We start from the raw sequence: 26771 nt of genomic DNA, 5'->3' as shown, positions 1-26771 counted from the left end.
ACAATTATAAAAGCTTTTTACAAAAATCTACTACTCTGCTTGCATGTCAGCAGACTGGGGTAGATCCTGCTGAAATCCTATGTATTGAATGAATAGAGAATCCTTTTGAATCTGGAAAAACTCGTTTTTGAATCGAGAATCGTGTTGAATTGGGAGAAAAAAAAAAGATTTTGAATCGAATCGTGACCCCAAGAATCGATATTGAATCGAATCGTGGGACACCGAAAGATTCACAGCCCTAGTATGTATACACACACACAATATATACATATATACATACATATATGTATATATACATACATACATATACCATATTTTCGGCACTATAAGGCGCACCTTCAATGAATGGCATATTTTAAAACTTTGTTCATATATATTATTATAAGGCGCATAGAATAGACGCTACAATAGAGGCTGGGGTTACGTTATGCATCCATTAGATGGAGCTGCGCTTAAAGGCCTACTGAAATGATTTTTTTTATTTAAACGGGAATAGCAGATCCATTCTATGTGTCATACTTGATCATTTCGCGATATTGCCATATTTTTGCTGAAAGGATTTAGTAGAGAAAATTGACGATAAAGTTCGCAACTTTTGCTCGCTGATAAAAAAAAGCCTTGCCTGTACCGGAAGTAGCGTGACGTCACAGGAGCTAGGATTCCTCACAATTCCACATTGTTTACAATGGAGCGAGAGAGATTCGGACCGAGAAAGTGATGATTACCCCATTAATTTGAGCGAGGATGAAAGTTCGTAGATGAGGAACGTTACAGTGAAGGACTTGAGAGACAGTGATGGACGTATCTTTTTTCGCTCTGACCGTAACTTAGGTACAAGCTGGCTCATTGGATTCCACACTCTCCTTTTTTTATTGTGGATCACGGATTTGTATTTTAAACCACCTCGGATACTATATCTTCTTGAAAATGAGAGTCGAGAACGCGAAATGGACATTCAGTGCCTTTTATCTCCACGACAATACATCGGTGAAATGCTTTAGCTACGAGCTAACGTGATAGCATCATGCTTTAACTGCATATAGAAACAAAAAAATAAACCCCTGACTGGAAGGATAGATAGAAAATCACCAGTACTATTAAACCGTGGACATGTAAATACACGGTTAATGCTTTCCAGGCTGGCGAAGGTTAACAATGCTGTGCTAACGACGCCATTGAAGCTAACTTAGCAACTTAGCAACGGGACCTCACAGAGCTATGCTAAAAACATTAGCTCTACGCCTACGCCAGCCAGCCCTCATCAACACCCGTGCTCACCTGCGTTCCAGCGATCGGCAGAAGGACGAAGGACTTCACCCGATGCGTTTGGCGGCCCGGAGACATAGGAAGTCAAGGTGAGGTCGGCGGCTAGAGCGTCTAGCGCGGCTAGCGCTCAAACAAAGTCCTCCTGGTTGTGTTGCTGTAGTCCGCTGCTAATACACCGATCCCACCTACAACTGTCTTCTTTGCAGCCTTCATTGTTCATTAAACAAATTGCAAAAGATGTCCAGAATACTGTGGAATTATGAAATGAAAACAGAGCTTTTTGTATAGGATTCTACGGGTACCATAACTTCCGTTACTCTGACTTCGTCACGCGCATACGTCATCATAGCGCGACGTTTCAGCCGGATATTTCCCGGGAAGTTTTAAATGTAATTTTATAAGTTAACCCGGCCGTATTGGCATGTGTTGCAATGTTAAGATTTCATCATTGATGTATAAACTATCAGACTGCGTGGTCGGTAGTAGTGGGTTTCAGTAAGCCTTTAAGGGAATGTCAACAAAACAGTCAGATAGGTCAGTCCAACTTTATTAATAGATTACAAACCTGCGTTCTGACAACTCTGTTCACCCCCAAAATGAATAAACAGCTGTTTTATTATTTCCCCCGAGGTAAAGTCAGTGACGTGGTGTTTTGTTTATCTTTTAACAACATGTAGTCATACTTGCCAACCTTGAGACCTCCGATACCGGGAGGTGGGGGGTGGGGGGTGGGGGTGGGGGGCAGGGGGCGTGGTTAAGAGGGGAACATATTTAAGCTAGAATTTACAAACTCAAGTATTTCTTACACATATATATATATATATATATATATGTATGAAATACTTGACTTTCAGTGAATTCTAGCTATATATATAGATATATATATATATATATATATATATATATATATATATATATATATATATATATATATATATATATATATATATATATATATATTTATTTTATTATACATATAAATAAAATAAATACTTGAATTTCAGTGTTCTGGAGGCTATCCAGTAGATGGCAGTATTGTCCTGTTTAAGAGTGTCACAACATTGCTGTTTACGGCAGACGAACTGCTTTACGGTAGACTAAACGTGACTGCTGTTGTTGTGTGTTGTTACCGTGCTGGGAGGACGTTAATGAAACTGCCTAACAATAAACCCACATAAGAAACCAAGAACTCGCCCTCGATCATTCTACAGTTATGACGTCATTGGGCAGGCAAGCTGTTTATATTGTGGGGAAGCGGACGTGAGAACAGGCTATCCCCACTCAGGTCCGCATTGAGCTGGAGGGGGCGTGGCCTCCAGCTCCGGCTGAATACCGGGAGTTTGTCGGGAGAAAATTTCTGCCGGGAGGTTATCGGGAGAGTCGCTGAACACCGGGAGTCTCCCGGTAAAAACGAGAGGGTTGGCAAGTATGCATGTAGTGCAACATTTATATCACATAGTGGAGGGGAACTTTTCCCTGATTCAATAAACACGTAAAAAACTGTGATACTGTTACGGTAAATCAAACACTTGCCTTGACCTCAAAAAGTAACAATTTGAGGCCTGCCTTACCATAGTGTAGTTGTGAGCCACGTTGAGCAGGTCCACGCAGCCCTGGGCGTCGGCAAAGGAGCGTATTCCCAGGCAGTTGGACGGATGCAGCTGCTTCATCAGGAAGTTGCAGCAAACCTGGATGACTTGTGAGAGCTGCAGCAGGCAAGCTGCCGCCAATAAACTCTCGATGGTCTCCTCTTTCAACTCAAGGACACCTACAATGTCAAGGGGGGGGGCAGGATTTATATTTGATGTGACGACTAAATGGAGCTGCGCTGGCAAAAAAAAAAAAAAACTGTAATAGAGGTATATAGTTCACTCGTAATTCCTACCGTCGTACAACAGAATAGATAAAAAAAAGCATCAATTTCCCTGGATGTTAACGCTCATTGGCGTAATAAAAATCAAACGGTATTTTTTAAAACACCATCATAAAAGCAAAACAAATGATCACAAATGAATCTTGTTTTTAATTTCAAATAAGCAAAAACTCATTAAAAGCCTGGATGAATAACAGTGATGAAGTGATGTGAAGTCTAAGGGATAGCCAGTTATTCAGCAGCAGTGATTCTGTATATCAATTTTAATCACGCTCGGCTTGCCCTGGTTCTCATAACCACTTCCAAGAGCTTCTGAATGTCTTTATGACAGAGCTGGGCAAATATTTTGACTCGGGGGGCCACATTGAGAGCAAAAATGTGTCTGGGGGAGGGCCAACGTGTATGTGTGTATAAATGTTATATACACATTTAGCTGTTAAAATCTGCTGTACAATATGTGTGTTTGGGTCCTTTTTGTTAATAATTTATGATCACTAATACCAAGAGTCACAATGTCCGATAGAATTCTAAAAAACGTTGTGACAGACCACCTCAAAAAACCGGTATGGAATTTTAATTTTTTTTTACTGAATGGAACACGCAAAATGTACATGAAAATAAAGAAAGTTGGATTTACAATATTAACTATGACCGATAAAACACTGAATATTAAGAACATATGAACATCTCTCCTCTTTTACTTCTTAGACCAGCTCCTTTATGGACATCTTTTACAATCAAGCAAAACACAACACAATTGTAACAAATAATTTATGAATGCAAAGGGTAATAAACATTTACAATATGATATATTATCACTTTTATGCAGAATTTTCTTGTAAAAATTTGCTTCCGCATCTGTTCCTAACACATGCGTTTCGGGGAAGCTCGGAGCTATGCAAATATTTTGACTCGGGAGCCACATTGAGAGAACATTTGTGTCTGGGGGGGCCAACGTGTATGTGTGTATAATTATATACACAAATTTAGCTATAAAAATTTGCTGTACAGTATGTGTGTTTGGGTCCCTTTTTTCCAGGAACACTTATACCAAAAGTCACAATGTCCGATAGACTTCTAAAAATGTTATGACAGACCACCTCAAAAAACTTCTTACTGTTTTTTTACTGAATGGGACACCCAAAATGTACACAAAAATAAAGAAAGTGGGACTTACAATATTAACTATGACCAATAAAACACTGAATATCAACAATATGAACATTGCTCCTCTTTTACTTCTCAGACCAGCTCCTCGATAGTTGTGTATCTTTTACAATCAAGCAAAACACAACAAAAATGTAACAAACAGCAAAATATGAATGCAAAGTGTAATAAACACCTACAATATGATATATTATCACTTTTATGCAGACATTTATTGTAAAAATTTGCTTCCGCATCTGTTCCTGACACAGCTCAGAGCTGGGCAAATATTTTGACTCGGGGGGCCACATTGAGAGAAAAAATGTGTCTGGAGGGCCTATGTGTGTATAAATAATATAAACACATTTAGCTGTAAAATTATGCTGTACAGTTTGTGTGTTTGGGTCCCTTTTTTTAATAACTTATGAACACTAATACCAAAAGTCCCATTGAATTCTAAAAAAAGTTATGACAGAACACCTCAAAAAAACGGAATGGAATTTTACAGTTTTTTTTACTGAATGGGACACCCAAAATGTACATGGAAATAAAGAAAGTGGGATTTACAATATTAACTATGACCGATAAAACACCTGAATATTAACAACGTATGAACATCGTTTCTCATTTACTTCTCAGACCAGCTCCTCGATAGTTGTGTATCTTTTACAATCAAGCAAAACACAACAAAAATGTAACCAACAGCAAAATATGCTTAGAGCTGGGCAAATATTTTGACTCGGGGGTCCACATTGAGAGAAAAAATGTGTCTGGGGGGCCAATGTGTATGTGTGTATAATTATATACGTACACATTTAGCTGTAAAAATCTGCTGTAAAGTATGTGTGTTTGGGTCCCTTTTTTAATAATTTATGCACACTAATACCAAAAGTCACAATGTCTGATGGAATTCTAAAAAAGTTATGACAGACCACCTAAAAAAAAACGTAATTTAATTTTACAGTTTTTTACTGAATGGTAGACCCAAATTGTACACTAATATAAAGAAAGTGGGATTTACAATATTAACTATGAACAATAAAACACTGAATATTAACAACATATGAACATCACTCTTCTTTTACTTCTCAGACCAGCTCCTCGATAGTTGTGTGTCTTTTGCCATTGAGCAAAACACAACAACAATGTAACAAACAGCAAAATACGAATGCAAAGGGTAATAAACACCTACAATATGATATATTATTACTTTTATGCAGACATTTGTTGTAAAAATTTGCTTCCGTATCCGTTCCTGACACATGCATTTCGGACTAGCTCAGAGCTGGGCAAATATTTTGACTCGGGGGTCCACATTGAGAGAAAAAATGTGTCTGGGGGGCCAATGTGTATGTGTGTATAATTATATACGTACACATTTAGCTGTAAAAATCTGCTGTACAGTGTGTGTGTTTGGGTCCCGTTTTTAATAATTTATGCACACTAATACCAAAAGTCACAATGTCTGATGGAATTCTAAAAAAGTTATGACAGACCACCTAAAAAAAACATAATTTAATTTTACAGTTTTTTACTGAATGGTAGACCCAAATTGTACATTAATATAAAGAAAGTGGGATTTACAATATTAACTATGACCGATAAAACACTGAATATTAAGAACATATGAACATCGCTCCTCTTTTACTTCTCAGACCAGCTCCATTATAGACATTTTTTACAATCAAGCAAAACACAACAAATAATGTATGAATGCAAAGGGTAATAAACATTTACAATATTAATTATTATTACTTTTATGCAGAAATGTATTCTAAAAATGTGATTCCGCATCTGTTCCTAACACATGCGTTTCAGGCTAGCTCAGCGCTATGCAAATAGTTTGACTTGGGGGCCACATTGAGAGAAAAATTGGGTCTGGGGGGCCAATGTGTATGTGTGTATAACTATATACAACAATTTAGCTGTAAAAATCTGCTGTACAGTATGTGTGTTTGGGTCCCTTTTTTTCCAGGAACACTAATACCAAACGTCACAATGTCCGATAGACTTCTAAAAAAGTTATGACAGACCACCTCAAAAAACTTTTTACTGTTTTTTACTGAATGGGACACCCAAAATGTACACAAAAATAAATAAAGGGGGATTTACAATATTACCTATTACCAATAAAACACTGAATATTAACAACATATGAACATCGCTCCTCTTTTAGACCAGCTCCTCCATAGTAGTGTATCTTTTACAATCAAGCAAAACCCAACAAAAAAGTAACAAATATGAATGCAAAGGGTAATAAACACCTACAATATGATATATTATCACTTTTATGCAGAAATTTCTTGTAAACATTTGCTTCCGCATCTGTTCCTGACACATGCGTGCACTCACCAGTGTAGGCAAACTGAACCAGGGAATTAAGCGCGTCCGGGTCAACGCCCTCCATCTTGATCTCCTCCTGTTTGGCCTCCCTCACGTCGCTGGTGAACATGGCGGCAAAGTAGTCGGAGACGGCGCTCAGGACGAGTCTGTGGCGCAAACACAAAGCGAGCAACGCTTTCGTGAGTGAGTAACCTTGTCCTCCACATTTGGGTTTTGCATAACAAAACCATTTCTGTCTCTTCAAAATGTTGCCGGAATAAGCGTATGCATAATGTCAATAAATAAATGACAGGGCGCTGCACTTGAAATTTCCATTCCTGCTCCCTCACTGACAAGAATATAATTGGGGGGTTCAGTTTGAGACCAGTGAAAAAAACACAGCAACACAAGCATTGGCACGCATGGGCATTTTAAATGTGTAAAATGTGTTATTTTGGACTAAAAAATATCAATATTTCATCAATTATTTTCCCATGAATTAGTTTTTAGTACAAAACCGATAAATACTTTAAAATGTAATATCGGAAATTATCGGTATCGGTTTCAAAAAGTAATATTTATGACTTTTTAAAACGCCACTGTACGGAGTGGTACACGGACGTAGGGAGAAGTACACAGCAGTTGCGTCTCCCAGTCATACTTGCCAACCCTCCCGATTTTCCCAGGAGACTCACGAATTTCAGTGCCCCTCCCGAAAATCTCCCGGGGCAACCATTCTCCCGAATTTCTCCCGATTTCCACCCAGACAACAATATTGAGGGCGTGCCGTCCCAATTACATGATATCTACGGCTTTTCACACACACACACAAGTGAATGCAAGCATACTTGGTCACCAGCCATACAGGTCACACTGAGGGTGGTCGTATAAACAACTTTAACACTGTTACAAACATGCTCCACACTGTGAACACAAGAATGACAAACACATTTCGGGAGAACATCCGCACCGTAACACAACAGAACAAATACCCAGAACCCCTTGTAGCACTAACTCTTCCGGGACGCTACAATATACACCCCCCGCTACCCCCTACCCCCTAAAACCCCGCCCACCTCAACCTCCTCATGCTCTCTCAGGGAGAGCATGTCCCAAATTCCAAGCTGCTGTTTTGAGGCATGTTAAAAAAAATAATGCACTTTGTGACTTCAATAATAAATATGGCAGTGCCATGTTGGCATTTTTTTTTCCATAACTTGAGTTGATTTATTTTGGAAAACCTTGTTACATTGTTTAATGCATCCAGCGGGGCATCACAACAAAATTAGGCATAATAACGTGTTAATTCCACGACTGTATATATCGGAATCGGTAATTAAGAGTTGGACACTATCGGAATATCGGATATCGGCAAAAAAGCCATTATCGGACATCTCTAAAAATAACGCAACATAGCATTCTAGCTAGGGGCTAACTTTCCCCCACAGTGCAAGGCCATTACTAAGTCTGCAATTATCGCCTCGATGGCGGGAAATAAACAATGCTTCTTACGAGTATCGTCCCTTGAGGACGAGAGCTTTCTAAACATGCTACACCCCGTAGCTAAATGGCTGAACGGCTAACCGCAAGCTCTGGAATGTAAACAAAAATGTGCAGGTGTATACAAATATAGACAAAAACAATACAAGTAGTATCAGTATATGGTTGATACTACACTGGTTAGATAGATATTTATTATATTTTTTTTGTTATTGTTTACAAAGTCAGAATCGGCATTAGTAGGACCAATACCGGCCCTGTGACTACTTCGTATTGGATCGATACCCAAATGTGTAGAATCGCCCAGAACTGATACAAAGTATCCAAACAACAGAAAATTGTGATTATTACATTTGAACAGATGTGTAGATTGAAACATGTTACAACAACAGTAAAATTAGGAAGTAGATTAATAACAGTTATGACAAAATAATACAACCGGAAATTAAACAAGATGTTATTGAGTACGCAGTGGCGGGCCGTGTGTTTCCCATCTAGGCGTTCAGTGATGTCCTACTTAGTCCGACTTCGATAAATACCTCCAAAAATACCATAATTTATGTCGCCACATGACCACGGCTTGTAAAATACTATACAGAAACACACTTGCGCACTACTGGCCATTGAATCAACTAAATGTTTCACTCGTGTACAAAAAGGGCTATTTTTTGGCGCATTTAAAAATCAATAAACCCGCATCGGACGTGGTACTGTCAAAACAAAAATAGTTGTAAAAAACATATTGAATGTGAGAAAATATATTTGAACTCAGAATACCACTCGCAGTTGGTTGATTTGAGTGGAAGTGGTAGGCGAACCTAATCAACGGTTTGCTCTGCTACTTTGTTGGTTAAAAAAGTGAGTACCGCTGATTTCTCCGCTGGCCGGGTATGGCTCCGGTGCCACTTTCTGCTTTCGTAAATCACAACTTGTGATTGGATACCTGGGAGTGACAAGTGAGTATCCGATCACAGTCACGTTCAACGTAAGACTACTGTCAACAACTTGTGATCTGATCGGCTATTGCAACTGTCTGTTAAATGAATGTCCTCCGTTTGTTTAACTGCACAGCCGTAATGTTGGGTCAGAAGGCCTCCGGCAGAATTCATATTAGCTAACTGTTTTAATGACATTCAGAATTTTCTTTCAATCAATAACGGAGCAGCATCTTCTCATCCGTGGCTCACTAGTGCAACAACAACGCCGGAAATGTGTCCCGTTAAAAACCGCCTGACCGGAACTCTCTAATAACTAAAGTTCCTTGGGTGAATAATGTAAGGTCACTACACCGGTATGTTTTAGCGCTTTCATGGCGAGTTTACTGACAGATATAAGTAAGAACTTTACACTACTTTATATTAGAAATGACAACAGCGGAGGATGAATGTCCCATAACAAGAAGATACAGTAAAAGACGAAGCTTATCGACTACGGTGTCGACACAGAAATTTTCAGGACTTATGCAGATACCAAATACAGATCATCAGGTAGCAGAAGGTAAGAAAAGTTGCTTTTGCATAATATTGCGAAACAAAATGGCAGATAATATGTCTTACTTTATACACACACCATAATAATACTCCTGTGTTGAAGCACAGTACAATCCATCAAGCGGTGCGGCTTCATAGCTTACCAAAGTCATACTAAAACATTTTGATAGATTGTTGAGCGCTGTGTGTAATGTTCTATTTTTTCAATGGAACATACAACATGTTGGTGTTGTTTACTTGAGTCATATTGCAGTCTACACATATCTCTTATGTGTGACTGCCATAATAGTGCAGTCTACATGTATCTCTTATGTGTGGCTGCCATCATATTGCAATCTACACATATCTTTTATGTGTGACTACCATCATATTGCAGTCTACACGTATCTCTTTTGTGTTACTGCCATCATATTGCAGTCTACACGTATCTCTTATGTGTGACTGCCATCATAGTGCAGTCTACATGTATCTCTTATGTGTGGCTGCCATCATATTGCAATCTACACATATCTTTTATGTGTGACTACCATCATATTGCAGTCTGCACGTATCTCTTATGTGTGACTGCCATCACAGTGCAGTCTACACGTTTATCTTATGTGTGAATGCCATCATATTGCAGTCTACACGTATCTCTTATGTGTGGCTGCCATCATATTGCAATCTACACATATCTTTTATGTGTGACTGCCATCATATTGCAGTCTACACGTATCTCTTTTGTGTTACTGCCATCATATTGCAGTCTACACGTATCTCTTATGTGTGACTGCCATCATAGTGTGGTGTACATGTATCTCTTATGTGTGGCTGCCATCATATTGCAATCTACACATATCTTTTATGTGTGACTACCATCATATTGCAGTCTGCACGTATCTCTTATGTGTGACTGCCATCATAGTGCAGTCTACACGTTTATCTTATGTGTGAATGCCATCATATTGCAGTCTACACGTATCTCTTATGTGTGACTGCCATCATAATATAGTCTACACGTATCTTTTATGTGTGACTGCCATCATAGTGCAGTCTACACGTATCTCTTATGTGTGACTGCCATCATATTGCAGTCTACACGTATCTCTTATGTGTGACTGCCATCAAAGTGCAGTCTACACGTATCTCTTATGTGTGACTGCCATCAGAGTGCAGTCTACACGTTTCTCTTATGTGTGACGGCCATCATATTGCAGTCTACAGGTACTGTATCTCTTATGTGTGGCTGCCATCATATTGCAGTCTACACGTATCTTTTATGTGTGACTGCCATCATATTGCAGTCTACACGTACTGTATCTCTTATGTGTGGCTGCCATCATAATGCAGTCTACACGTATCTTTTATGTGTGACTACCATCATATTGCAGTCTACACGTATCTCTTATGTGTGACTGCCATCATAGTGCAGTCTACACGTTTATCTTGTGTGATTGCCATTATATTGCAGTCTACATGTATCTCTTATGTGTGACTGCCATCATAGTGCAGTCTACATGTTTATCTTATGTGTGACTGCCATCATATTGCAGCCTACATGTATCTTTTATGTGTGACTGCCATCATAGTGCAGTCTACACGTATCTCTCATGTGTGACTGCCATCATATTGCAGTCTACACGTTTCTCTTATGTGTGACTGCCATCATATGGCAGTCTACACGTATCTCTTTTGTGTTACTGCCATCATATTGCAGTCTACACGTATCTCTTATGTGTGACTGCCATAATATTGCTGTCCACACGGAACTCTTACGTGTGACTGCCATCATGATGCAGTCCACACGTATCTCTTTTGTGTGACTGCCATCATAGTGCAGTCTACACGTATCTCTTATGTGGGACTGCCATCATAGTGCAGTCTATATGTTTCTCTTATGTGTGACTGCCATCATATTGCAGTCTACACGTATATCTTATGTGTGACTGCCATCATATTGCAGTCTACACGTTTCTGTTATGTGCGACTGCCATCATAGTGCAGTCTACACGTATATTTTATGTGTGACTGCCATCATAGTGCAGTCTACACCTATCCCTTATGTGTGACTGCCATCATATTGCAGTCTACATGTATCTCTTATGTGTGACTGCCATCATAATATAGTCTACACGTATCTTTTATGTGTGACTGCCATCATAGTGCAGTCTACACGTATCTCTTATGTGTGACTGCCATCATATTGCAGTCTACACGTATCTCTTATGTGTGACTGCCATCAAAGTGCAGTCTACACGTATCTCTTATGTGTGACTGCCATCAGAGTGCAGTCTACAGGTACTGTATCTCTTATGTGTGGCTGCCATCATATTGCAGTCTACACGTATCTTTTATGTGTGACTGCCATCATATTGCAGTCTACACGTACTGTATCTCTTATGTGTGGCTGCCATCATAATGCAGTCTACACGTATCTTTTATGTGTGACTACCATCATATTGCAGTCTACACGTATCTCTTATGTGTGACTGCCATCATAGTGCAGTCTACACGTTTATCTTGTGTGATTGCCATTATATTGCAGTCTACATGTATCTCTTATGTGTGACTGCCATCATAGTGCAGTCTACATGTTTATCTTATGTGTGACTGCCATCATATTGCAGCCTACATGTATCTTTTATGTGTGACTGCCATCATAGTGCAGTCTACAAGTATCTCTCATGTGTGACTGCCATCATATTGCAGTCTACACGTTTCTCTTATGTGTGACTGCCATCATATGGCAGTCTACACGTATCTCTTTTGTGTTACTGCCATCATATTGCAGTCTACACGTATCTCTTATGTGTGACTGCCATCATATTGCAGTCTACACGTACTGTATCTCTTATGTGTGGCTGCCATCATAATGCAGTCTACACGTATCTTTTATGTGTGACTACCATCATATTGCAGTCTACACGTATCTCTTATGTGTGACTGCCATCATAGTGCAGTCTACACGTTTATCTTGTGTGATTGCCATTATATTGCAGTCTACATGTATCTCTTATGTGTGACTGCCATCATAGTGCAGTCTACATGTTTATCTTATGTGTGACTGCCATCATATTGCAGCCTACATGTATCTTTTATGTGTGACTGCCATCATAGTGCAGTCTACACGTATCTCTCATGTGTGACTGCCATCATATTGCAGTCTACACGTTTCTCTTATGTGTGACTGCCATCATATGGCAGTCTACACGTATCTCTTTTGTGTTACTGCCATCATATTGCAGTCTACACGTATCTCTTATGTGTGACTGCCATCATAGTGCAGTCTACACGTATCTCTTATGTGGGACTGCCATCATAGTGCAGTCTATATGTATCTCTTATGTGTGACTGCCATCATAATATAGTCTACATGTATCTTTTATGTGTGACTGCCATCATAATGCAGTCTACACGTATCTCTTATGTGTGACTGCCATCATATTGCAGTCTACACGTATCTCTTATGTGTGACTGCCATCATATTGCAGTCTACACGTTTCTGTTATGTGCGACTGCCATCATAGTGCAGTCTACACGTATATTTTATGTGTGACTGCCATCATAGTGCAGTCTACACCTATCCCTTATGTGTGACTGCCATCATATTGCAGTCTACACGTATCTCTTATGTGTGACTGCCATCATAATATAGTCTACATGTATCTTTTATGTGTGACTGCCATCATAGTGCAGTCTACACGTATCTCTTATGTGTGACTGCCATCATATTGCAGTCTACACGTATCTCTTATGTGTGACTGCCATCAAAGTGCAGTCTACACGTATCTCTTATGTGTGACTGCCATCAGAGTGCAGTCTACACGTTTCTCTTATGTGTGACGGCCATCATATTGCAGTCTACAGGTACTGTATCTCTTATGTGTGGCTGCCATCATATTGCAGTCTACACGTATATTTTATGTGTGACTGCCATCACATTGCAGTCTACACGTATCTCTTATGTGTGACTGCCATCATATTGCAGTCTACACGTTTCTCTTATGTGTGACTGCCATCATATGGCAGTCTACACGTATCTCTTTTGTGTTACTGCCATCATATTGCAGTCTACACGTATCTCTTATGTGTGACTGCCATAATATTGCTGTCCACACGGAACTCTTACGTGTGACTGCCATCATGATGCAGTCCACACGTATCTCTTTTGTGTGACTGCCATCATAGTGCAGTCTACACGTATCTCTTATGTGGGACTGCCATCATAGTGCAGTCTATATGTTTCTCTTATGTGTGACTGCCATCATATTGCAGTCTACACGTATATCTTATGTGTGACTGCCATCATATTGCAGTCTACACGTTTCTGTTATGTGCGACTGCCATCATAGTGCAGTCTACACGTATATTTTATGTGTGACTGCCATCATAGTGCAGTCTACACCTATCCCTTATGTGTGACTGCCATCATATTGCAGTCTACATGTATCTCTTATGTGTGACTGCCATCATAATATAGTCTACACGTATCTTTTATGTGTGACTGCCATCATAGTGCAGTCTACACGTATCTCTTATGTGTGACTGCCATCATATTGCAGTCTACACGTATGTCTTATGTGTGACTGCCATCAAAGTGCAGTCTACACGTATCTCTTATGTGTGACTGCCATCAGAGTGCAGTCTGCAGGTACTGTATCTCTTATGTGTGGCTGCCATCATATTGCAGTCTACACGTATCTTTTATGTGTGACTGCCATCATATTGCAGTCTACACGTACTGTATCTCTTATGTGTGGCTGCCATCATAATGCAGTCTACACGTATCTTTTATGTGTGACTACCATCATATTGCAGTCTACACGTATCTCTTATGTGTGACTGCCATCATAGTGCAGTCTACACGTTTATCTTGTGTGATTGCCATTATATTGCAGTCTACATGTATCTCTTATGTGTGACTGCCATCATAGTGCAGTCTACATGTTTATCTTATGTGTGACTGCCATCATATTGCAGCCTACATGTATCTTTTATGTGTGACTGCCATCATAGTGCAGTCTACACGTATCTCTCATGTGTGACTGCCATCATATTGCAGTCTACACGTTTCTCTTATGTGTGACTGCCATCATATGGCAGTCTACACGTATCTCTTTTGTGTTACTGCCATCATATTGCAGTCTACACGTATCTCTTATGTGTGACTGCCATCATGATGCAGTCCACACGTATCTCTTTTGTGTGACTGCCATCATAGTGCAGTCTACACGTATCTCTTATGTGGGACTGCCATCATAGTGCAGTCTATATGTATCTCTTATGTGTGACTGCCATCATAATATAGTCTACATGTATCTTTTATGTGTGACTGCCATCATAGTGCAGTCTACACGTATCTCTTATGTGTGACTGCCATCATATTGCAGTCTACACGTATCTCTTATGTGTGACTGCCATCATATTGCAGTCTACACGTTTCTGTTATGTGCGACTGCCATCATAGTGCAGTCTACACGTATATTTTATGTGTGACTGCCATCATAGTGCAGTCTACACGTATCTCTTATGTGTGACTGCCATCAAAGTGCAGTCTACACGTATCTCTTATGTGTGACTGCCATCAGAGTGCAGTCTACACGTTTCTCTTATGTGTGACGGCCATCATATTGCAGTCTACAGGTACTGTATCTCTTATGTGTGGCTGCCATCATATTGCAGTCTACACGTATATTTTATGTGTGACTGCCATCACATTGCAGTCTACACGTATCTCTTATGTGTGACTGCCATCATAGTGCAGTCTACACGTTTATCTTGTGTGATTGCCATTATATTGCAGTCTACATGTATCTCTTATGCGTGACTGCCATCATAGTGCAGTCTACATGTTTATCTTATGTGTGACTGCCATCATATTGCAGCCTACATGTATCTTTTATGTGTGACTGCCATCATAGTGCAGTCTACACGTATCTCTCATGTGTGACTGCCATCATATTGCAGTCTACACGTTTCTCTTATGTGTGACTGCCATCATATGGCAGTCTACACGTATCTCTTTTGTGTTACTGCCATCATATTGCAGTCTACACGTATCTCTTATGTGTGACTGCCATAATATTGCTGTCCACACGGAACTCTTACGTGTGACTGCCATCATGATGCAGTCCACACGTATCTCTTTTGTGTGACTGCCATCATAGTGCAGTCTACACGTATCTCTTATGTGGGACTGCCATCATAGTGCAGTCTATATGTTTCTCTTATGTGTGACTGCCATCATATTGCAGTCTACACGTATATCTTATGTGTGACTGCCATCATATTGCAGTCTACACGTTTCTGTTATGTGCGACTGCCATCATAGTGCAGTCTACACGTATCTTTTATGTGTGACTGCCATCATAGTGCAGTCTACACCTATCCCTTATGTGTGACTGCCATCATATTGCAGTCTACACGTATCTCTTATGTGTGACTGCCATCATAATGTAGTCTGCACGTATCTTTTATATGTGACTGCCATCATAGTGCAGTCTACACGTATCTCTTATGTGTGACTGCCATCATATTGCAGTCTACACGTTTCTCTTATGTGTGACTGCCATCATATTGCAGTCTACACGTATCTCTTATGTTTGACTGCCATCTACTGGTCCCACTTATCATTTGACCATATACCAAATAAAATTGCTTCGAGGTCGGTAAGCACAACCAAAATTATTCCGTTCATTAGGCGCACCGGGTTATAAGGCGCACTGTTGATTTTGGAGAAAATGGAAGGATTTTAAGTGTGCCTTATAGTCCGAAAAATACGGTATTTTATCTGGAACACGTTTTTTTTTTTTTTTGGCGGGTGGTACTAAAAATGTAAAGATACATGTGGATACACTATGGCAGCACAAAGTAACGTGCTGCATTCTGGTGTCCACATATTGACACCTTCTCGCTGCTTGGGATCACAGTGTGTGTCCACGTCTCAGATGCAACGTGACCATGTGAGAGGGCAGAGGTGTAATTAGATCACGGCAGTGGATTTTATTTGTTTGCGGACCGCTGAACAACGCGTTTGCTCATCCCTCCCGCTCAACCCGCCACCTGAAGATTATTAGATCCCTCCTCAAACGGATCAGCGCACCGTTCACACTGGCGACTTAATGAAGTTTGCCGGTTGCACATGGAGATAAAAAGAAAGACGTAAATCAAAGCCAACCTGTGAGCCGGTATTTTGTGGTCACCCGCTAAGAGGAGGACGTCACACAGCTGCTTGTGCTGCAGGTAGCTCTCCATCTTCCGGAAAGTCTGCTCGGCGTGGTTGGTGGCCTGGAAGAACTCGTCCGAAGAGTTGGCGTTCATTCTGGTCAAGGTGCTGATAGCCAACCTGGAGAAGACACAGACAAAGGATTGCAAATCTTGTTTTTGCAATATTATAAAAATATACAAATTACTGTAATAATATTAAAATAAAAGTGTAAGATAAATATTAAGCATTATTATATTTTTTTATCTTATGGAAAACAATAAATAACAACAAATATGATTTTATATGGTAACATCATGTTAAAGGCCTACTGAAACCCACTACTACCGACCACGCAGTCTGATAGTTTATACATCAATGATGAAATCTTAACATTGCAACACATGCCAATACGGCCGGGTTAACTTATAAAGTGCAATTTTAAATTTCCCGCGAAACTTCCGGTTGAAAACGTTTATGTATGATGACGTATGCATGGTTGAAACGGAAGTATTCGGACACCATTGTATCCAATACAAAAAGCTCTGTTTTCATCGCTAAATTCCACAGTATTCTGGACATCTGTGTTGGTGAATCTTTTGCAATTTGTTTAATGAACAATGAAGACTGCAAAGAAGAAAGCTGTAGGTGGGATCGGTGTATTAGCGGCTGGCTGCAGCAACACAACCAGGAGGACTTTGAGATGGATAGCAGACGCGCTATCCGACGCTAGCCGCCGACCGCATCGATGATCGGGTGAAGTCCTTCGTCGCTCCGTCGATCGCTGGAACGCAGGCATACTTGCCAACCTTGAGACCTCCGATATCGGGAGGTGGGGGGTGAGGGGGGCGTGGTTGGGGCGTGGCTAAGGGCGTGGTTAAGAGGAGAGTATATTTACAGCTAGAATTCACCAAATCAAGTATTTCATATTTATATATAATATATATATATATATGTATGAAATACTTGACTTTCAGTGAATTCTAGCTATATATATATATATATATATATATATATATATATATATATATATATATATTTATTTTTTTTAAAATTTTATTATACATACATATAAATAAAATACTTGAATTCCAGTGTTCTGCAGGCTGTCCAATAGATGGCAGTATTGTCCTGTTTAAGAGTGTCACAACATTGCTGTTTACTGCAGACGAACTGCTTTACGGTAGACTAAACGTGACTGCTGTTGTTGTGTGTTGGTACCGCGCTGGGAGGACGTTAATGAAACTGCCTATCAATAAACCCACATAAGAAACCAAGAACTCTCTCTCCTTGTTGTGCACTCTACTCTCTAAAAGCCGTAGATGTTATGACGTCATTGGGCAGGCAAGCTGTTTATATTGTGGGAAAGCGGACGTGAGAACGGCTGTCCCCACTCAGGTCCGCATTGAGCTGGAGGGGGCGTGGCCTCCAGCTCCGGCTGAATACCGGGAGTTTGTCGGGAGAAAATCTCTGCCAAAAGGTTGTCGGGAGAGGCGCTGAATACGGGGATTCTCCCGCTAAAAACGGGAGGGTTGGCAAGTATGCGCAGGTGAGCACGGGTGTTGATGAACAGATGAGGGCTGGCTGGCGTAGGTGGATAGCTAATGTTTTTAGTATAGCTCTGTGAGGTCCCGTACCTAAGTTAGCTTCAATGGCGTTGTTAGCAACAGCATTGTTAAGCTTCGCCAGGCTGGAAAGCATTAACTGTGTAGTTACATGTCCATGGTTTAATAATATTGTTGATTTTCTGTCTATCCTTCTAGTCAGGGGCTTATTTCTTTTGTTTCTATCTGCAGTTAAGCCCGATGCTATCACGTTAGCTCCGTAGCTAAAGTGCTTCGCCGATGTATTGTCGTGGAAATAAAAGTCACTGTGAATGTCCATTTCGCGTTCTCGACTCTCATTTTCAAGAGGATATAGTATCCGAGGTGGTTTAAAATACAAATCCGTGATCCACAATAGAAAAAGGAGAGAGTGTGGAATCCAATGAGCCCTAAGTTACGGTCAGAGCGAAAAAAGATACGTCCTGTACTGCACTCTAGTCCTTCACTCTCACGTTCCTCATCCACAAATCTTTCATCCTCGCTCAAATTAATGGGGTAATCGTCGCTTTCTCGGTCCAAATCGCTCTCGCTGCTGGTGTAAACAATGAGGAAATGTGAGGAGCCCTTCAACCTGTGACGTCACGCTACTTCCGGTACAGGCAAGGCTTTTTTTATCAGCGACCAAAACTTTATCGTCGATGTTCTCTACTAAATCCTTTCAGCAAAAATATGGCAATATCGCGAAATGATCAAGTATGACACATAGAATGGATCTGCTATCCCCGTTTAAATTAAAAAAAATTCATTTCAGTAGGCCTTTAAATGGGTTATACATTTCGAAGGGACATGGGTTCTACTTTTATAGCGTTTTTCTACCTTCAAGTTACTCAAAGAGATTTGACACTATTTCCACATGGATTAGAAGCTACTTAACCAACAGGAAACAATACGTAAAGCTGGACCAGGGGTCGGCAACCCAAAACGTTGAAAGAGCCATATTGGACCAAAAAAATAAAATCTGTCTGGAGCCGCAAAAAATGTAAAGTCTTATATAAGTGATATAATGAAGGCAACACATGACGTAAGTGTCTATATTAGCTATATTAGCCTACTATCAAAATGACTTTAAAAGTCTTGTATAAGTGTTATAATGAAGACAACACAAGATGTAAGTGTCTATATTAGTTATATTAGCCTACTATAAATACGTGTCATATCTGTTGATCATGTTTTTGTTTGTCCATGAGCTGTTTTTTTTGTGGCTTGTTTTCTATCAGTACGTGGACTATGGCGGCGCAAATTACTGCGCAGATTGCTTTCCCAGGATGCAAAACAACTAGACTGGACTTGGCTTGAAAGTAAATACATCTTTTATTTTTACCCTAACAAAAGAAACAAAAGGCGCGCACAAGGCGCAAGTACAAACTTGGCTGAGAAAACTAAACTAGCACTTGGGCAAAAAAATATGGACGTGAAACAAATAAACACTTACTGTGACATGAGCAGAACAAAAACGTACGTGACATGGCAAGAAGCATAAACGATGGAATAAGCAGGGCATGAAAATGACAGAGGTAAACAGTAGTGATGGGTTGATGAAGCGTTTCGACACATTGCTAAACTGTATTGATACTGTGTCGATACTGTGTGACTAAATACTGACATCTGCTGGACATTAAAAATCCCTACAGGCAACCTATGGACCGACTCAACTGACACTGATTTTATGACCTAGTATATACAATAATATAAACCAAGTCATTGTATTTCATTTAGGATTATTGATAGAATTATTATTATAATATATATTATATTGTATATTATATTATATATATATTATTATATATATTATATATATTATATTATATTATATATATTATATATATATATATATATATATATTATATAGTATATTATATTATACATATTATATATATTATATATATATTATTATATATTTTATATATTATATTATATATTATATTATATATATATTATAATATAATATATTATAATATTATAATATTATAATATCTTCATTTAAATAAAAATATATTTTTATCTTTCTTAGATACAGTCAATAAATAATGTGAACATGTATCATAACATGGAAATCTAAGAAAACGTGTTGTGAATGAGGATGCTTGTGGACTTGGAATTATTTTTATATTTTTTTACACATTTTTATTCCAAAAAAACAGTTTTTCCAACGTATTCAATTTTAGACGATTTCTCTTCTTAGTTATTATTTCTCCGGCTGTAGAAAAGACCCGCTCACAGGGCACAGAGGAGTTCACACAGTTTGCGTATGGGTCACGTGACCAAAACAGCTCATGATCGGTCACGTGACTTTCTTAAAGCGGTACGCGCACCGACACAGGGTTTTGCTCGGCATCGGTGTTGCCAGGACCCATCACCAGTAAACAGAGTTAATGTCGCCAGGCCGACCAACAGAAAAAGACAGGCTTTAAATAACAGTGACATGATTGGTGACAGGTGTGTGTGTCCAAACGTGGAACAGGGGAAACTAATGATAGTCATGGTAACAGAACAAGCCAGAGTGCACAACCAGGAAAAAAAGAGTCCAAAAAACAAACAGCACGTGGCCGAACAAAAACATGATCAACAGACATGACAATACTGTTTTAAAAGTCTTATACAAGTGTTATAATGAAGGCAACACATGATGTAATTGTCTATATTAGCTTTATTAGCCTACTATCAATACTTTTTTTAAAGTCTTATATAAGTGTTAAAATGAAGGCAACAAATGATGTGTCTATATTAGCCTACTATCAAAATGACTTTAAATGTCTTATATAAGTGTTATAATGAAGGCAACACATGATGTAAGTGTCTATATTAGCTACATTAGCCTACTATCAAAATGACTTTAAATGTCTTATATAAGTTTTATGATGAAGGCAACACATGATGTAAGTGTCTTTATTAGCTATATTAGCCTAGTATCAAAATGACTTTAAAAGTCTTATATAGGTGTTATAATGAAGGCAACACATGACGTAAGTGTCTATATTAGCTATATTAGCCCACTGTTAAAATTACTTTAAAAGTCTTATATAAGTTTTATGATGAAGGCAACACATGATGTAAGTGTCTTTATTAGCTATATTAGCCTACTATCAAAATGACTTTAAAAGTCTTATATAAGTGTTATAATGAAGGCAACAAATGATGTAAGTGTCTATATTAGCCTACTATCAAAATGACTTTAAATGTCTTATATAAGTGTTATAATGAAGGCAACACATGACGTAAGTGTCTATATCAGCTATATTAACCTACTATCAAAATGACTTTAAATGTCTTATATAAGTGTTATAATGAAGGCAACACATGACGTAAGTGTCTATATCAGCTATATTAACATACTATCAAAATGACTTTAAATGTCTTATATAAGTTTTATGATGAAGGCAACACATGATGTAAATGTCTTTATTAGCTATATTAGCCTACTATCAAAATTACTTTAAAAGTCTTATATAGGGACGGCGTGGCGAAGTTGGTAGAGTGGCCGTGCCAGCAATCGGAGGGTTGCTGGTTACTGGGGTTCAATCCCCACCTTCTACCATCCTAGTCACGTCAGTTGTGTCCTTGGGCAAGACACTTCACCCTTGCTCCTGATGGCTGCTGGTTAGCGCCTTGCATGGCAGCTCCCGCCATCAGTGTGTGAATGTGTGTGTGAATGGGTAAATGTGGAAATACTGTCAAAGCGCTTTGAGTACCTTGAAGGTAGAAAAGCGCTATACAAGTACAACCCATTTATTTATTTATTTATTTATTTATTTATATAAGTGTTATAATGAAGGCAACACATGACGTAAGTGTCTATATTAGCTATATTAGCCCACTGTTAAAATTACTTTAAAAGTCTTATATAAGTGTTATAATGAAGGCAACCCATGATATTAGTGTCTATAATAGCTATCCATTACCTCCCTGCTTGGCACTCAACATCAAGGGTTGGAATTGGGGGTTAAATCACCAAAATTACTCCCGGGCGCGGCCGCCGCTGCTGCTCACTGCTCCCCTTTCCTCCCAGGTAGTGGTCAAGGGTGATGGGTCAAATGCAGAGAATAATTTCACCACACCTAGTGTGTGTGTGACAATCATTGGTACTTTAACTTTAACTTTATATTAGCCTACTATCAAAATGACTTTAAAAGTCTTATATAAGTGTTATGATGAAGGCAACACATGACGTAAGTGTCTATATTTGTTATATTAGCCTACTATCAATACGATTTTAAAAGTCTGACATAAGTTTTATAATGAAGACAACACATGATGTACGTGTCTATATTAGCCTACTATCAAAATGACTTTAAAAGTCTTATATAAGTGTTATAATGAAGGCAACACATGACGTAAGTGTCTATATTAGCTATAATAATAATAATAATAGATTCTATATGTAAAAAGCACTTTATATTGAGTAAACAATCTCAAAGTGCTAGTGTATTAAAAAAAAAAAAAATGTTTTTTTAAAAAAGATAATAAAGAAAAAAAAGAAAAAATTAAAAAAAAAGAAAAAACTATAAAATAAAAACTAGAACAGCCAAATAGCTATAGCTAGTATACACATATCTAAAAAAAATATATTAGCCTACTTTCAAAATTACTTTAAAAGTCTTACATCATGTGTTGTCTTCATCATAATATTATATAAGACTTTTAAAGTCCTAGAGGGGGGGGGGGGGGGTTACCCACATATGCGGTCCTCTCCAAGGTTTCTCATAGTCATTCACCGACGTCCCACTGGGGTGAGTTTTTCCTTGCCCGTATGTGGGCTCTGTACCGAGGATGTCGTTGTGGCTTGTACAGCCCTTTGAGACACTTGTGATTTAGGGCTATATAAATAAACATTGATTGATTGATTGATTGATTAAAGTCACTTGGATAGTAGGCTAATATAGCTAATATAGACACTTAACATCATGTGTTGCCTTCATTATAACACTTATATAAGACTTTAAAAGTCATTTTGGTAGTAGGCTAATATAGCTAATATAGACACTTACATCATGTGTTTCCTTCATCGTAACACTTATATAAGACTTTTAAAGTCATTTTGATAGTAGGCTAATATAGCTATTATTCGTAAATATTCGCTTCTCAGAGGGTTAGATAACTACTGGAAAGAACTTTCTTAGAATGGCCAAAGGTATAGATGTGTGTGTCCAAGTTTAAGGAAACGGCAGGCTGTCTTATTCTGATGGATTTATTACAATCTTTGCAAGCTGGGTAACGTTTGCTGTGGTCTGGAACAACATGGCACACAATCAACAGCCGATATTACATACAGATAATGTGTCATGAGACATAACGTTTTTTTTATCCAATCAAATTAATCGATTAATCGTTGCTGCCCCCTACATACTGTAAATCTGTCATGTTGTTGTTTTAAAATCAGGACATTTAATTTGATGTCCAAAGTAAGTTTTAGTTTGTTGTTGTTTGACTCCAGATTGCAGTGAAAGAGATGGACATATAAATGACGGAGGAGGGGAGACAATGAGGCTTATTCCTCCGTCCTCCGTGCTGCTTCTGCGGCTTTCCAGGCATAAATTGCGGCCTAAACTCCGTGCGTAAGTGGATAACTCGGAGCTGCGGTCCGTCGGGGGCAAGCGGCACATCCTTCCCTTCAGAACCGGCCCGTGTTTATCTGCGCACACACGCCTGCGACAGGGAGACTTAACGAGTGACAACCCCTGTGCATGGTTGCATTGTGAGGGGGAAGCCGCGTCTCCGTCCCCACAGGCTGCGAGATTACACGCCGTTTTCCTGACATCCCACTAATCCTCCTGACGCGTGGCCAACAATGCAACCCGGTCCTTCACTGAGCCGGTCCAATTCGGACATTTACAAACGGTAACCAAATCATCTTGTAAAGACTGAAGGTGCTTGAGAGGAACGTCTTATTCCATTTCTCACCTCCGCACGCTCGTGTGAGTTTACCATGATTTGCTTTTACGGTCTGAAAACATTAGCGTCAGGTTAATTGGCGACTCTAAATCACAGGCGTCAAACTCTGGGCCCCTGGGACCGTATGGAAATCGTCATGTTTTCTGACTACAAGGCCGTCTTGAGCAAATAGGAACCCAACAATCGAGACGTCGAGAGTAATACAAGAACAACGTCCCTGTTGAGTCCTTTTAAGAATGTAGACTGTTCCATTTTGACAACATTCAAAGATTAGCATCAACACGAATAACACCGCACCTGCGCCACTTAAGCACTTTGTCCGCAAAACCCAACACCAGTGAAGTTGGCACGTTGTGTAAATGGTAAATAAAAACAGAATACAATGATTTGCAAATCCTTTTCAACTTATGTTCAATTGAATAGACTGCAAAGACAAGATATTTAATGTTCGAATTGAGAAACTTGTTTTTTTTTGTATAAATAATCATTAACGTGGAATATAATGGCAGCAACACATTGCAAAAAAGTTGTCACAGGGGCATTTTTACCACTGTGTTACATGGCCTTTCCTTTTAACAACACTAAGTATATTTTTGGGAACTGAGGAGACCAATTTTTGAAACTTTTCAGGTGGAATTATTTCCCATTCTTGCTTGATGTACAGCTTAAAGGCCTACTGAAACGATTTTTTTTTAATTTAAACGGGGATAGCAGATCCATTCTATGTGTTATACTTGATCATTTCGCGATATTGCCATATTTTTGCTGAAAGGATTTAGTAGAGAACATCGACGATAAAGTTTGCAACTTTTGGTCGCTGATAAAAAAGCCTTGCCTATACCGGAAGTAGCGTGACGTCACAGGTTGAAAGGCTCCTCACATTTCCCCATTGTTTACACCAGCAGCGAGAGAGATTCGGACCGAGAAAGCGACGATTACCCCATTAATTTGAGCCAGAATGAAAGATTTGTGGATGAGGAACGTGAGAGTGAAGGACTAGAGTGCAGTGCAGGACGTATCTTTTTTCGCTCTGACCGTAACTTAGGTACAAGCTGGCTCATTGGATTCCACACTCTCTCCTTTTTCTATTGTGGATCACAGATTTGTATTTTAAACCACCGCGGATACTATATCCTCTTGAAAATGAGAGTCGAGAACGCGAAATGGACATTCACAGTGACTTTTATCTCCACGACAATACATCGGCGAAACACTTTAGCTACGGAGCTAACGTGTGAGCATCGGGCTGAACTGCATATAGAAACAAAAGAAATAAGCCCCTGACTGGAAGGATAGACAGAAGATCAACAATACTATTAAACCATGGACCTGTAACTACACGGTTAACGCTTTCCAGCCTGGCGAAGGTTAACAATGCTGTTGCTAACGACGCCATTGAAGCTAACTTAGCAACGGGACCTCACAGAGCTATGCTAAAAACAGTAGCTATCCACCTACGCCAGCCAGCCCTCATCTGCTCATCAACTCCCCTGCTTACCTGCGTTCCAGCGATCGACGGTGCGACGAAGGACTTCACCCGATCATCCGTGCGGTCGGCGGCTAGCGTCGGATAGCGCGTCTGCTATCCACCTCAAAGTCCTCCTGTTTGTGTTGCTGCAGCCAGCCGCTAATACACCGATCCCACCTACAACTTTCTTCTTTGCAGTCTTCATTGTTCATTAATCAAATCGCAAAATATTCACCAACACAGATGTCCAGAATACTGTGGAATTTTGAGATGAAAACAGAGCTTTTTGTATTGGATTCAATGGCGTCCGAATACTTCCGTTTCAACCATTGACGTCACGCGCATTCGTCATCATACATAGACTTTTTTAACCGGAAGTTTAGTGGGAAATTTTAAATTGCACTTTATAAGTTAACCCGGCCGTATTGGCATGTGTTGCAATGTTAAGATTTCATCATTGATGTATAAACTATCAGACTGTGTGGTCGGTAGTAGTGGGTTTCAGTAGGCCTTTAAGTTGTTCAACAGTCCGGGGTCTCCGTTGTGGGATTTTAGGCTTCATAATGCGGCACACATTTTCAATGGGAGACAGGTCTGGACTACAGGTAGGCCAGTCTAGTACCCGCACTCTTTTACTATGAAGCCACACTGTTGTAACACGTGCAGAATGTGGCTTGGCATTGTCTTGCTGAAATAAGCAGGGGCGTCCATGAAAAAGATGTTGCTCCAAAACCTGTATGTATCTTTCAGCATTAATGGTGCCTTCACAGATGTGTAAGTTACCCATGTCTTGGGCCCTAATACATCCCCATACCATCACATATGCTGGCTTTTCAATTGTGCGCCTATAACAATCCGGATGGTTCTTTCCCTCTTTGGTCTGGAGGACACAATGTCCACAGTTTCATAAACCAATTTGAAATGAAGCCTCGTCAGAACACTTTTACACTTTGCATCAGTCAATCATAGATGAGCTCGGGCCCAGCGAAGTCGGCGACGTTTCTGGGTGTTGTTGATAAATGGCTTTCAC

The 26771-nt window shown here is 39.5% G+C and overlaps 1 protein-coding gene and 1 long non-coding RNA gene across 5 annotated transcripts in view; one reads left to right on the top strand and one right to left on the bottom strand.

Moving 5' to 3' along the window:
* The window catches only part of LOC133648368 (uncharacterized), a 326771-nt gene that overhangs the window by 190417 nt on the left and 109583 nt on the right, over window positions 1-26771 (top strand). Inside the window, exon 4 of one of the 2 annotated variants that reach the window (XR_009825866.1) lies at window positions 6641-6660. The exons of the other annotated variant lie outside the window; for it this stretch is intronic. This is a non-coding gene — a long non-coding RNA (uncharacterized LOC133648368). Of the gene's footprint in view, window positions 1-6640; window positions 6661-26771 lie in introns of those variants that run through there. 2 annotated transcript variants of the gene reach the window in all.
* LOC133648367 (kelch-like protein 4) overlaps window positions 1-26771 on the bottom strand; it is a 207459-nt gene that overhangs the window by 98216 nt on the left and 82472 nt on the right. For all 3 annotated transcript variants that reach the window (XM_062044391.1, XM_062044389.1, XM_062044390.1), the window contains exons 2-4: window positions 16754-16921; window positions 6638-6774; window positions 2838-3034 (exon numbers count right to left, since the gene is read on the bottom strand). In XM_062044391.1, coding sequence (XP_061900375.1) covers window positions 2838-3034; window positions 6638-6774; window positions 16754-16896 — 477 coding nt within the window. In that variant the 5' untranslated portion in view covers window positions 16897-16921. The remainder of the gene's footprint in view (window positions 1-2837; window positions 3035-6637; window positions 6775-16753; window positions 16922-26771) is intronic.

The sequence above is a fragment of the Entelurus aequoreus genome, linkage group LG04 (genome assembly GCF_033978785.1).
Source record: "Entelurus aequoreus isolate RoL-2023_Sb linkage group LG04, RoL_Eaeq_v1.1, whole genome shotgun sequence".
Taxonomy (NCBI): Eukaryota; Metazoa; Chordata; class Actinopteri; order Syngnathiformes; family Syngnathidae; genus Entelurus; species Entelurus aequoreus.
This window is presented reverse-complemented; position numbering and strand designations above follow the sequence as displayed.